The 13,939-nt window shown below is 50.0% G+C and overlaps 1 protein-coding gene across 5 annotated transcripts in view; it reads left to right on the top strand.

Moving 5' to 3' along the window:
- The window catches only part of LOC142761674 (protein argonaute-4-like), a 49,101-nt gene that overhangs the window by 18,061 nt on the left and 17,101 nt on the right, over window positions 1-13,939 (top strand). For 2 of the 5 annotated variants that reach the window (XM_075881783.1, XM_075881784.1), the window contains exons 1-2: window positions 9,078-10,127; window positions 13,089-13,687. In XM_075881783.1, the coding sequence (XP_075737898.1) occupies window positions 10,082-10,127; window positions 13,089-13,687 (645 nt within the window). In that variant the 5' untranslated portion in view covers window positions 9,078-10,081. Of the gene's footprint in view, window positions 1-6,146; window positions 6,551-9,076; window positions 10,128-13,088; window positions 13,688-13,939 lie in introns of those variants that run through there. The other 3 variants (XM_075881787.1, XM_075881785.1, XM_075881786.1) reach the window with 3 other exon arrangements.

Here is a 13,939-nt window from a genome sequence, read left to right as displayed (position 1 = left end):
AGATCAATTCCAATTCGATCGAAAGGTTTGGCAGGGCACGGAAGTGGTTGAAGTGCACCGGACGAGTGAAAAGGCGGTGATTTGCGGCGTTGACAGTCAGGGCAGCCCATAACAAATTTTCGAACAAAATTATACATTCCGCGCCAGTAGAAGCGACGGCGAATGCGTTCGTAAGTTTTGAAAACTCCAGCATGGCCACATTGGGGATCGTCGTGAAAGGTGGTGCACATTTGTGATCGCAAGCTGCGGGGGACAACCAAGAGCCACTTACGACCTTAAGGGGCGTAGTTGCGTCGGTGTATCAGCCGATCACGAATGGCGAAATGAGCAGCTTGACGTCGTAGAGATCGTGATACCGCAGTGGCTGACGATCCAGAGAGACAGTCAAAAAGGGAAGCGATCCATGGGTCCTTGTGTTGTTCACTGGCAAACGAGTCGAGGTCGAGAGATGCGATGGAGTTGGTACCAGTGGTTCCGCAGGCCGAGTCGGGAGGTAAAGGCGAACGGGACAGGGCGCCGGCGTAGGAATGCTTGCGTCCGCTGCGATAGATCACGCGAATGTCGTACTCCTGGATTTGCAGTGCCCACCGAGCTAGGCGGCCAGAAGGATCTTTCATTGTGGCGAGCCAACAAAGTGCATGGTGGTTCGTTACCAGGTCGAATGGGCGACCGTACAAATAAGGGCGGAACTTGCGATGCGCCCACACTAGCGCTAAGCACTCTTTTTCAGTGACGCTGTAATTGGCCTCAGCTTTAGTGAGCGTGCGACTCGCATAAGCGACGACGTATTCGGAGTAGCCCGGCTTGCGCTGGGCGAGGACAGCGCCAAGACCAACCCCGCTAGCGTCTGTGTGAACTTCCGTTGCAGCTGTTGGGTCGAAATGCCGTAGATTGGGAGGAGATGTTAGCACACTACGGAGCGTGGCGAACGCGACGTCGCAGTCAGGAGACCAGGATGAAAGGTCTGCGTCACCGCGTAGGAGGTCGGTCAGTGGTGACATGATCGACGCAAAATTTCGAACGAAGCGCCGGAAGTACGAGCATAGTCTGATGAAACTGCGTAATTCTTTCAGTGTAGTAGGTTTCGGGAACTCGGCGACTGCTCGCAGTTTTGCAGGGTCGGGTTGAACAACATGATTGGACACGATGTGCCCTAAGATGGACAGCTCTCGCGCAGCGAAGCGGCACTTTTTGAGGTTCAGTTGGAGCCCAGCGTTGGTTAAACACGTCAGAACCAGTTGGAGCTGAAGCAGATGTGTAGGAAAATCGGGAGAGAAAACGACAATGTCGTCGAGGTAGCATAGACACACAGACCACTTCAGTCCACGCAGTGTGTTGTCCATGAGTCGTTCAAACGTGGCAGGGGCATTACAAAGCCCAAAAGGCATTACGTTAAATTTATACAGGTCATCTGGTGTAATGAACGCAGTTTTTGCTGTGTTGGAGGCTGGCTGGTCCCGACGAAGCAGAAGAAGAGACGGCCGACGGAGACGTACGCGGCCGGCGTCCACGCGGGTTGGCGCGAAACGCCGAAACAAAGAACAACAACCGCACTCCACGGTTACCCAACACACACTCTCTTTATTTTACAGTCGCCTTGAAATCCTAGATGCCAGAGCGGCGCCTCCTGGCATCCTCACATGTCAATCCAAAACCGAAAACCCAGAACACAACAGTTTTCTGGCGATCAGCTTCTGCCATAGGAGCCTGCCAGTATCCAGATCGTAAGTCTAAGGAGGAGAAGAATGCGGCTCCTTGGAGGCTGCCAAAGGCGTCGTCAATGCGCGGTAGTGGATAGACGTCTTTCCGCGTCACTTGTTTAATCGCCGGTAGTCGACGCAAAATCGAATTGATCCATCCTTCTTTCAAACTAGAACGTCAGGAGATGCCCAAGAACTGTGCGATGGTTGAATAACGCGACGACCTAGCATCTTTTCGACCTGGTCGTTGATGACGTGACGTTCTGCAGCAGAGACACGGTACGGTCTTTGACGCAATGGCTGGTGCGAACCGGTGTCAATGTAGTGGTGCACTGCCGAAGTACGCCCCAATTGCGGCTGAGAAACGTCGAATGAATTCGCGAAGTGCTGGAGGAGATTAAGAAGCTCGGCGCGTTCTTGAGCAGTTAAGGTGTCGGCGATGGAGCTCGAGAAGGTGTCACCGGACGAGCATTCCAGTAGGGAAAGGGCATGAAGTTCGGTAGAGGCGCTACTGCACGATTCGTCTGGCATGTTAAGGAATAAAGAAGAATCAAGGTAATCCACTCGGCCAAGACATTCGCCGGCAAGTAGCGTAAGCGGTGCAGAAAGGGGGTTGTGGACGAAAATATTGCTTCGGCCAGCATTGACGTGAAGTGTAGTGAAAGGCAAAGAAACGGCTCTGCGGCTCATGAAAATGTCGGAAGGTGTAAACATTACCGTAGCATCGTTATAGTCATCGCAGCAAACCGGGAAAACGGCAAGAGAGGCTGGCGGAATTTCAGTGTCCTCACGCACGACAAGTTTTGGCGACCGCTCAAGGGTTTCGTGCAAAGGTTCGTCACACAGGTGCGAAAATTGAACTTCAGCGCGTGCGCAGTCGATGATGGCATGATGATTTGACAGAAAGTCCTACCCGAGGATAACGTCTTGCGAGCACACCGAAAGGACGATGAACTCGACAACATACATAGAACCTTGGATGAAAATGTGGGCTGTACAGGTGCCAAGAGGTCGAACTGGTTGTGCGCTAGCCGTACGAAGTGATAGACCAGAGAGGGGCGTGGTCACTTTGCGTAGGGAGCGGCAGAGCTGGGCGGCTATAACAGAAACGGCAGACCTGTGTCGATGAGGGCAAAGGTAGAAACACCATCGACAGATATGGCGACGACGTTAGCTGGTAAAGTGCGAGGACTTGAGCATTTCGACGACGGCGCAGTTCTTGCCTCTGGAACTGCGGCGTTCAGTTTTCCCGGTTGGAGGAAGCGGGTCTAGGACGCATTGGGGACAGTGATCGCCTGCGAGGAGATGGGGAGCGGGGAGAGTGAGTCTGAGGTGAGGGCTGGGGTGACCGAGACTCAGGAAGGTTAGTGTATCCATACTGCGGTGAGGTATAGGGAGCAGGTATGTGCATGGGCTGTGGGTCATACGGTAACGGCCGAGTAGCGTCGTGGAGTGGTTGGAAGCGATGGCGACAATATCGTGCCACGTATCCTGGAGTGCCGCAGGCGTAGCAGATCGGTCGATTGTCAGGAGTGCGCCAGGAATTGCTGACTGGTGGTGCGGCCCAAGGTGTCGAAAAAGGGGCGGAGTGGGGAGCAACTGAAGACATGGGTGGCAAATGCTGCTGGCGGGGTCTGCTGCGTACCACCTGGGCATACGTAAGAGGCGCGGCCACGGGCTGCATAGCCGGCGCATGGGCAAAAGGCATGGCCACAGGCTGCTGGTGGGCAGCGACGGGAACAGCCTGAGCTACCTGTTCGGCAATAACGTCGCGGAGTGGTGAGGGCAGACGAGAGGACGGCGGCTGCTGCGTGAAGGGAATCAATGACAGTTGCCGAGCTACTTCACGCACGAAGTCTTTATTCTCTTGCAGGGTTTCTGAGTGGTCGGGAACGGAAGTGAGACTGGAGAGCGAGTCGGCGTGTGAGGAAAATGGCCGAATGAGGGCGCGCTGCTTGCTCAACTCGTCGAAACTTTGACACAAAGTGACAAGTTCCGCAACAGTGGCTGGATTACGGGCGAGGAGCAGCTGATACGCACCGTCATTTATCTCTTTGAGGATGTGTTGAATCTTCTCCCACTCGGGCATGGTGGTGTTCACACGGTTGCAAAGACCAATAATGTTTTCGATGTAGCTTGTGAAAGATTCCGTTGGCTTTCGTGCGCGAGTCCGCAAGCGTTGTTCGGTTCTGGACTTGCGGACAGCGGGTCAACCAAAACGTCAGCAAACAACGTTTTGAAGATGGACCACGTCGTAATGTCGTTTTTGTGGTTGTTATACCACATTTTGGCCACGTCAGTGAGGTAAAACATGACGTTAGTCAATTTGTCCGCGTCATCCCACTTGTTGTTTGCGCTCACCAGTTCGTAGTTAGCGAACCAGTCTTCCACGTTGGTCTCATCAGCTCCGCTAAAGACCTTGGGCTCTCGCAAATGAAGAATGCCGGGGTTCCTGGGGGATAGAGTGGAAGAGCCAGGTTGCGCGTTGTTGGTAGCCATGATGGGAGGTAGCGTTCGGTTGGGCAGCTCCAGCTTTAGGCGACGGCGAATGGCAGCACCCAGGGTTGTCATTGGATAAATAATTCGCAGTGCATACAGAGAAGAAAAAAGAAGGTACCAAGGTATGATCCCCCCGACCTTTGGCCTATCCAACGGAGTTGGTCGGTGCCCAAATTTATAAACCTTGTTCGAAGTTAGTCATTAGCCTAACCGAATAAGATGTTCCTTGTATCTCTCCACTATTAAGAACAGTGATACTTGATGTTCCTTGGCTCCCAAACTACCATATTTTTCAACGCATGCACGCATCATAAGCGTAGCCTTAGAGATCTTTACCGCTGTCAAAAGCAAACCGCAAAAGCAAGAGTGGGTTGTGGAAAAGAAAATATTTTAGGTAAAAGTGCGCTAGACTGTGGTTGCCACCATCTATGGAATTTTTTCAATGGAACTAGTCAAAGACCTTTTCAACCAAATCTCTTTTTGTCATTGGATAAATAATCCACAGTGCATACAGAGAAGAAAAAAGAAGGTACTAAGGTATGATCCCCTCGACCTTTGGCATTTCCAACGGAGTTGGTAGGTGCCCAAATTCCAAAAACCTTGTTCGAAATTAGTCATTAGCCTTACTGAATACGATGTTTCTTGTATCTCTCCTCTATTAAGAACATCGATACTTAATGTTCCTGGGCTCCGAAACTAGAATTTTTTCAACGCATGCACATATCATAAGCGTAGCCTTAGAGATGTTTACCGCTGTCAAAAGCAAACCACAAAAGCAAGAATGGGATGTGGAAAAGAAAATATTTTACGTAAAAGTGCGCTAGACTGTGGCTTGCCACCATCTATGGAAGTTTTTCAATGGAACTAGCCTAAGACCTTTTCAACCAGATCTCTTTTTGTCATTGGATATATAATTCGCAGTGCATTCAGAGAAGAACAAAGAAGGTACTAAGGTATGCTCCCCTCGACCTTTGGCCTATCCAACGGAGTGGGTAGGTGCCCGAAATCCAAAAACCTTGTTCGAAATCAGTCATTAGCCTTACCGAATACGATGGTCCTTGTATCTCTCCTTTATTAAGAACAGTCATACTTAATGTTCCTGGGCTCCAAAACTACAATTCTTTCAACGCATGATCACATCATGAGCGTAGCCTTAGAGATCTTTACCGCTGTCAAAAGCAAACCACAAAAGCAAGAATGGGATGTGGAAAAGAAAATATTTTACGTAAAAGTGCGCTAGACTATGGCTTGCCACCATCTATGGAAGTTTTTCAATGGAACTAGTCTAAGACCTTTTCAACCAGATCTCTTTTTGTCATTGGATATATAATTCGCAGTGCATTCAGAGAAGAACAAAGAAGGTACTAAGGTATGCTCCCCTCGACCTTTGGCCTATCCAACAGAGTGGGTAGGTGCCCGAAATCCAAAAACCTTGTTCGAAATCAGTCATTAGCCTTACCGAATACGATGGTCCTTGTATGTCTCCTTTATTAAGAACAGTCATACTTAATGTTCCTGGGCTCCGAAACTACAATTTTTTCAACGCATGCACATATCATAAGCGTAGCCTTAGAGATCTTTAACGCTGTCAAAAGCAAACCACAAAAGCAAGAATGGGATGTGGAAAAGAAAATATTTTAGGTAAAAGTGTGCTAGACTGTGGCTTGCCACCATCTATGGAAGTTTTTCAATGGAACTAGTCTAAGACCTTTTCAACCAGATCTCTTTTTGTCATTGGATAAATAATTCACAGGATAGAATCTCGAAGCGTCAAGAAATGCTCGCAACATGGAGTGTTCTTAAAGCCCCGAATTTAAGAATTTTTATTAGCATCGACATTTTCCAACACCTCCTGCGCCAACATGGAGACACTGCTAGTTTCGGTTCCTCGCGCAGTTCCATGCCGACACGCCCCCCCCCCCCCCCACGCACACACACGAAAGCGCACGCGTACCCCTTGGTTGATGGCAAGCCAATGAAGCTCGCACCTTGTGGTCACGTGATCAGTGCCGAACCAATGAACGAGCTCCACGAACAAAGCCAGCAGACGTTAGCAGGACAAAAAAAGGGTGTCGGAGCTGGCAACGTTTAATTTGTGGCTCGCTGTTGTTACCAGGCGGTCTTGTCGTTAGTGGGCTCCGGCGTGTCGGCAGGTCTACGCTAACTACACCTGTGGGATTGGAGTCGCCACTCGATCTTCTGCCATCGCCAAGTGCACACGCACAGACGACGACGAAAAGCACCGGCTCACGTTTTCTCGGACAGCGTAGCCCGAGCCGTAGTACATTCGCACTACAAGTCTAGGAAGACGAACAGCATGACAAGGAAAGTTGCCGTGATGCGACCCCGCAGTGAGTGTCGTACATTTTCTCCTTTTACGCGCTATCTTTCCCGTGTTTACATACAAGTTCCCCGCGCTATCTGTTTCGCGAGGGCCTTCTGTCTTTCGCATAAGAGTTGGTCTAGTTAGTGGGCACTCATGTTCAGGACGGGGCATGCGAACAAGAGAGAGAAGTCGAGAGCCCGAAAATGCTGTTTTGGTGCATCGACTTCACTCGCGTCCGTGTTCGAACGACGCCACCTTTTCAACCCTTTATCTGAAATCCCGCGGAAAAAAATTGGAAAGCGTAGCGTCCCTTGGAACCTGTTCTTCTTCGAAGGCAAAGCCCAGGTTACGTGCTGTAACACTTTCGCTCTCGCTTTCGATTCGTGTTCTGTTCAGAGAACTCCACTGACTGCTTTTCTTTTCAGAACTCAATTACCATACGCGACCGACACTCCGCAAGAAAGAAGGCGGTAGCCCGAGTGTTTGTTTTTTAAAGGAATGAAACGCACACAGCGTCTTCTTTTTCTTTCGCTGCGCCTGGCTTTATAGCCGTTCCATTTTGCGCTGCAGAGCTGTCACAAACAGTGTCGTGTTCGCGATCTATGCTAATCGCTTTTAATTGTTGAGGATTTACGTCTCGAAAACCACGATATGATCAATCGTTATTTTTTTTTAGTTCGTTGTTTTGCTTGCGGAGTTTCGCTGATTTACCCTGGTTCAGGGAGTCTCGCTGGTTTTCGATGAGGAGGCGCGTCATTCATATAATTATGCGAACCAGGCGGCGCTTGCTGGTTAGGGATTTAGTCCTTCGTTGATATGATTAAGCATGATTGACTCGTAGGCTGTTCTGCTGCCGTTTAGGTTTAATCGTTTGACGTCAGGTTCTATAGCTTTCTCGTTATTTTCTTTGTTTAGTTTCCCGCTTTCCGTGCAAGCGTTGCAAGGTAAACGTGTTCCGAGTTTTGCCTGTTCAGACGGGACATGAGGTATATCGATCCTTTATTAGCATAGTTGCGCCAGTTTCCCACCTTACTAGTTAGTACGTGTTACCAGACCTGCTGGTGGGTTAGTTGCTTACTGGAGCCTGATGAGTTGGTTATTTTTGTCACGGTATACTGTAGTTCTTGCGCGTGATGTTATAGGCGGTTTGTCACGCAACTAGTTACACGCGGTGTTAACTCGATTACGGGAGTAGTTGCGTATAGTGTTAGGCGTGATTTCAGTCACGAGACCAGACCACTTGTTGCGCTTGGCGTTGCGCGTTTTTAATAACAGGACTATAGTTCTTGTTTGTAGTGTAACGTGACTTCAGTCACGGCCCGGCACTAGTTGCTGTGTAGTAATAATTGTTTTAGCTGCTTGGCTGATTGCGCGTGGTGTTAAATTGGTAACGGGACTATAGTTGCGTGTAATGTTACGTGATATTTGTCTCGGGATTAGTTGTTGCCCGTGCTGTTACGTGATTTTAGTCACGACACTGTTTGTAGCGCTTGGTGTTGTGCGATTTTGTTTATTTATTTATTTATCAATACTGCCGATCTCTCTAGCGGACATATTTGCAGGGAGGGCATACATAATGCAAGTTGTAATGAAATTAATAAATAAGATACAAAAAAGACAGAAAAGAAAACAATTGATTTCACAGAAAATCCTTAGCATGTACATATGATTCTATCATGTATAGACGATGTATAATAACCATGGATGACTCAGATGGTTCCGTTCTCTTATGTTTTGGGGGAAGTGAGAATCAATTTGAATTACAAAAGTGTTCAATTAGTTTTTGTGAGGGCCTGTATGGTGTCAAGCTATAGCACGACTGAAAGAAATTAGCTTTGACGTGTCGATGTTTGTTACCACGAATTGATTGAAACAAAAAATGTTAGTCTTGCTTGTAGTGTTAATACATGAGCTCTATTTAGTAACTCAGTGAGAGAATTCATTATCTTGTATTTATTAAAGAAACCTCGCTGCCTTTCTCTGCACCTCTTCAATCCTTGCGATGAGTTCCTTTGCATACGAAAAGCAAGCAATATATGCGTACTTCAACGCATGGTATAACGAGCATTTTGTATGCCAGCAGCTTTGCATCTGGTACCAGACGAAGGCGTCTTCTTAGAAATTACAGCATATCCACGGAGTGAATGATGATGAGTGGGGCGAAGCTTCAGACCATTTTATCGGTAAACCGTGAATCCTCCGCCCGTCTATCTGTCTGTTTGATTGATCGATATGTGGTGTTCAACTGTCTGTCTGTCCGCCCGCCCATCTGTCTGTCTGTCTGTCTGTCTGTCCACCCGCCCATCTGTCGGTCTGTCTGTGTGTCCGTCTATCTGTCCACCCGTCCATCTGTCTGTCTGTCTGTCTGTCCACCCGCCCATCTGTCTGTCTGTCTGTGTGTCCGCCCATCTATCTATCTGTCCACCCGTCCCTCTGTCTGTCTGTCTGTCTGTGATTCCGCCCATCCGACTATCTGTCCACCCGTCCATCTGTCTGTCTGTCTGTCTGTCTGTCTGTCTGTCTGTCTGTCTGTCTGTCTGTCTGTATTTGATTCAGTGATAATGGTTCACTGTGTTCACAGTCATTGGTTCTCGGAGGTGGTTCAGTGGCCATGGCTCATACGCAGTGCAGGGGAATGGCCTTGTAGTCAAGGACATTTTTTGATATCTATACGGAAAGTTAACGTTGTAGTTTTACCCAACTAAATGCATGCAACGATGACAACGAAGAACCCTCCATCCACGTGACCTCCCATTCGCTAGCCTGGGGCTGAATTTAACTATAGAAAAAAATACTTTCCTTTGGTGCTTGCGATCTGGGCTTCAGCCACGAGAACGTTTTCTATACAGTTTGCAAGTAACTAATGAAAGTAAAATAATTAAGCTTTTAATTGCGTGATTAATATTTGTGCAAAAAAACTTCAACATACACAAGAGCACTGTTTAACCATGCTGATTCCTATTCAAGGTAATGAATAAATGTCTTATCTGAACGAGTGACAAACAACTATTGCACTCCTTTCATTCTGCCAAGGGTGTCTTTTCTGTTTTCTTTCTTTTTTTCTGGTGGGTGGTTTTATTATTAAAAAAATCTTACTTAAGTCATCGATTCTTGGCAGATCCCCCTCAGTGGGTACGAGCCATGGCTGTGGAATAATAATCATCATCATCACCACGTGACCATCCGTGCTCTCGTGGCGCTCTGCGGTGCCTTGTGTGATCGAGCGCGCGGTGCGTGGCTACGCCTCACGAGTGCCACTGAACAATGGAGCCGCTTTCCCATTGGCTGTAGCGTCTGCCCCAAAAGCACGCTTATCCCTTGGCGTTTTCCCATTGGTCGATCGCCCCCAACCCCACCCCTGGGTTGCGAGCATAAGTGCGTGGCTTGAGCCTCAGCCCAGTCCAGAAGGAGCTCGTTCGCAACCGGTGCCAGCAGGTCCCTCGCTGGCACGCTACACTCCACCGGCAGCCGCCCCCACCTACCGAACGGTCCCGAAGGCAGTTGTCCCCGTACCTTTCGTCGTAAATTGGCGTCGCAAACACGGCCTTTGATCCCGATGGAGGCCGTACTGCTTGAGAGACAGCCTCGTGCACGTGGCAGAGGTAAGCTCTTTTTGTTCGATGGCGATCCGCAACTGTTAGTGGTGTCTGGGACAGTCGGGGTTACTAGTACGAATGTTTACGAGGTCAAGACATTTCTCTGTATTTCCGATAGAGAAGAGCGGCGTATGCACTGTTGCGCTGTGACAAAAGGCGGCTTAGATTATCACGCTCACGTGAATTTTTCGCCCTCGCCATGACGTCTGCACAACGCTCCCGAGCGTCGTACGTTTGTGTGCGAGTGAGGGCATTGGAAATATGTGCATCATCGAGTTGAGGGAAAACGCGACGGTCGTGTATCGTCGCTAGAAAGACTCGCGATAGGTTCTGGAAGGGCGTGGTTAGGACAGGGACTGAGTCACTCGCTTTGATCGGCCGGGAGTGGTGGAGGCTTCCCAGCTTGCCGGGGATCGACAGAAGGCTACCATTCTGCGTGTGGCGTTTTCGCCTATGTTTGCTTAAAATCGATGGACAGCACGAAGGCAACTTGGACCGTGAAGGCGTATCCTCGATCGTAATGCGGTTTTCCGCGCCGCACGTTGCGTTATCGGGCGCCCGGTGCTTGACCCTCGGGTGCCACTCGACAATAGAGGCGCTTCCCCGTTGGCCGTAGCGTGTTCCATAAGGACGACCCCATTTCCGGGGTGGTCTCCCATTGGGCGATATCCTCCGGGGTGCGAGTCTGAGTGAGTGGCTCGAACTGCCGAACCCTGCCCAGAAGGGGCCTAGTTAGCCAGATCCAGTTATACCAAAATCTGTCTCCCGAGTTCGTCGCTAGTCTTGTATACCTTATTTTACAGTTATCGCGGCTCACTTATAAGTCCCAGTATGGAAAACCCGTAGATCACCAATGTCGCGTCTGCATTTACATGTCGTCCCTGCTGTAGCGGTAGATGGCAAGAACACCACAGGTCGTGCCTATGTTCCAATGCATAGGCTTCAGTGAACTTGACCTGGACATTTAAAGTCCTCAGTCACTACAACTGAGACTGCCCGGGTTCTTTCGTACACCACACAGCAGATGTGAGTTTCATGAAGGCGATTCCGATCCTCTCTTGTAGATGTTGCCCGATTATCATTTTTGATGATATAGGTCATCCAAATTGGGCTGCTGCATGAGCGGCCTAGCTGTGCCCGCACGTGGCGGGACACCTGACGCACCCAAGTGGTGGGCGGAACAGTGTATCGGCGACGCCCTCCGCTTGTGCGTGCGGCAGGTGTCCCCGACACTTGCGGTGCGGCAGCTGCGTGGATAGCGTGTAGATAGGCCTTTAAAGCAATCTCGGGAGCATGAATTCGTTGATCGGGACACGACGACTCTCGCAGAGTCGCGAACACCACCTATATTTCCTCAACCTTTCTCTTGACCCTTGCGTAGGTAGCGAATTGGAGGCTGCTCTTTCGATTTCTTCACCATCAATGATTTGTCTCTCCACCCTCCCTTCAGCCGAAGCCTTTGTACCTATACTACCCAAAGAAGAGGACACTGGCCGCACTGATGACCGATTATTTGTCGGTTACGTTTGCCTATCAAAGACAGTGCCAGCGGGGGTGACGGGGGGGGGGGGTAGAGGAAGGACTGGGGCTTCCCAAAGTTCTGCCGACTTCTCGCCCCTCCCCCCCAAAGAGCAAGCAAACCTCTCGACCCAGGGTACCCTACAAGAAATCCTGGAGCCGACCCTGTCACCTATCTTTGTCTGTTATTAACGTAATTATGGTGTCTTTTTACTTCCAGAGCCCGCAAATTAATATAATGCCGACTGTGCAGTGCTGATGGTGATAGAACTCGATCAGGATAAAATTTCCCAACACTAACTGGCTCCTGTCTGCAGCTTGCGTAACACAGCCGATCGCGATAGTGAAATTAGTCTCGATCGTGACCAGTGACGCCGGTATAAGTAATAGATGGTTGTGGAGGAAAGGCCGAGCTGCCATCCCATTGCGAAGCAGTGGGGATGGCGGTATTACGATGTGGTGTAGCTGCTGGAGGAACACAAACAAGTGCTAGTGACACCACAGCACAAATAGATAAAAAAATAGCTCGGGCCCTCTGGGAATCCCGAAAAGTAAACATGCGCGGGGGTCGTTAGACACTAAGCCAGAGGAACGGATGAGAAGCTTTCGTGTACATTCTTGCCGCAGCCGGGATTAACCTGCTCACCATCGCGTGTAATCGAGGAGCATTGGGAGCATAAACGGAGAGTTTTCATATTCCCGGTGGGAACGGGGCGTATTTCCATAGATAGATAGGTAGATAGATACATAGATAGATAGATAAAGCGGGAAAGGGAGAAAGACCTATTCAAAGTATCAAACCGATGATAGATATCCGTTAAATAAAAAAATCATTTTTTGATGCCTACGTATAAATCCCGTACCTCTTTTGCACAACATCCGATCAAATGCCCCAATTTTCGTCATCCTGCGACTTCATCCTCAAAGGGACCACTGCGCCAGGCTACCTTTTTATTGCTACTCTACAATTCCAATTTTAGTATCATGAAAGGAAAAGGAACGGGCATAAAAAGTTCCCTCTAGAATACCTTCACGACAGGGTGGCCAACAGTGCGGTTGCGTAGGATGAAAGCCTAAGCCAAAGTCTGAAAATATACCCCGGGCGCATGCGAGGGGGTGGCGGGGATGGGGCTTTGCTTTTCATGATGCAGCCCGGTGGATGCCCGACCTCCAAGCCCCCCCTCCCGTACTCTCCGCTAATTACTGGGAAAGAGGCCGTAGGGCTGCAGTGGACGTAGGTGCCAACCTTATTTTTAAAAGTTTGGCCACTCACACGCCACGCGGAATCGTTATGACGTAGATTAAAGCTAAGAAACACACAACTCGCAGTTCACAGCCGCGCTTGTGAAAGTTTGCACGTATTCTTATAAGATTTCAGTGTCCAACTTTTTTTTTTGCCTTTAAGTGCGATGACTTCATAGGTGGAAAAACAATTGGTGTTTCTTGCAGTGGCTGCGGAGTGCACCGCCTCCGAGCTTCGCACCATGGGGCGACCGGCGGTCGTCTCGGTGCAAGGAGCCACCAACGGCCAGGTCCCCCAAGGCAACGGCCAGGTCCACCACGCCAATGGCCAGGTCCACCACGCCAATGGCCAGATCCCCCACGCCAACGGACAGGTTTCCCACGCCATCGGACAGGTCCCCCACGCCAACGGACGGGTCCCCAACGCCAACGGACGGGTCCCCAACGCCAACGGACGGGTCCCCCACGCCAACGGACAGGTCCACTACGCTAACGGCGCCCCCACTCAGCCATCGTTCGCACAAGTCATCTCGAAGAAGGTCGGCATCGCGGCGGCAGTGCCGCCGTTTTCAGCGCAGCTCCAGCCTAACGCCACGGCTGCTGATATTGTGCAGCCTACACTGGCCATGAACGGCGTGACCCACGGCGTTGTCGTTGGCGCCACAGCCAACGGGCCCTGCTGCGTGCCTCCCACTGAGGAGGGGTCAATACATGACTCCCCGCCACTGCCCCAGGTGCCCGGTGACATGCTCCCAAACGGCATTTGCGGACCCAGGCAGAGGTCCAGCGACGAGCTCCGCCTACAAGTGAGCATAGTTTCGTAATAGTTACGCCCAGAAAGAAGTCTGCCGCTGGTGAAACTGCAAGTGCATTGAGAGTTGTAGAACAGCGCTACGCAAAGCTTTGCATTCGCGTCGCAAGCTACAGATGAGAATAGATTAACCACACGAGCTCCGTCTACAGGTAAGAATAGTTTCGTAATAGTACTGTAGCAAAGGAACTCTAATCTTATTAGATAGTTCTAAGAACAACGCAATGTATTGCGCTTGCGCTGCGTC

The sequence above is a fragment of the Rhipicephalus microplus genome, chromosome X, assembly GCF_043290135.1.
Source record: "Rhipicephalus microplus isolate Deutch F79 chromosome X, USDA_Rmic, whole genome shotgun sequence".
Lineage (NCBI taxonomy): Eukaryota > Metazoa > Arthropoda > Arachnida > Ixodida > Ixodidae > Rhipicephalus > Rhipicephalus microplus.
The sequence above is the reverse complement of the archived record's forward strand: the minus strand, read 5'-3'. Positions and strand labels throughout refer to the sequence as shown.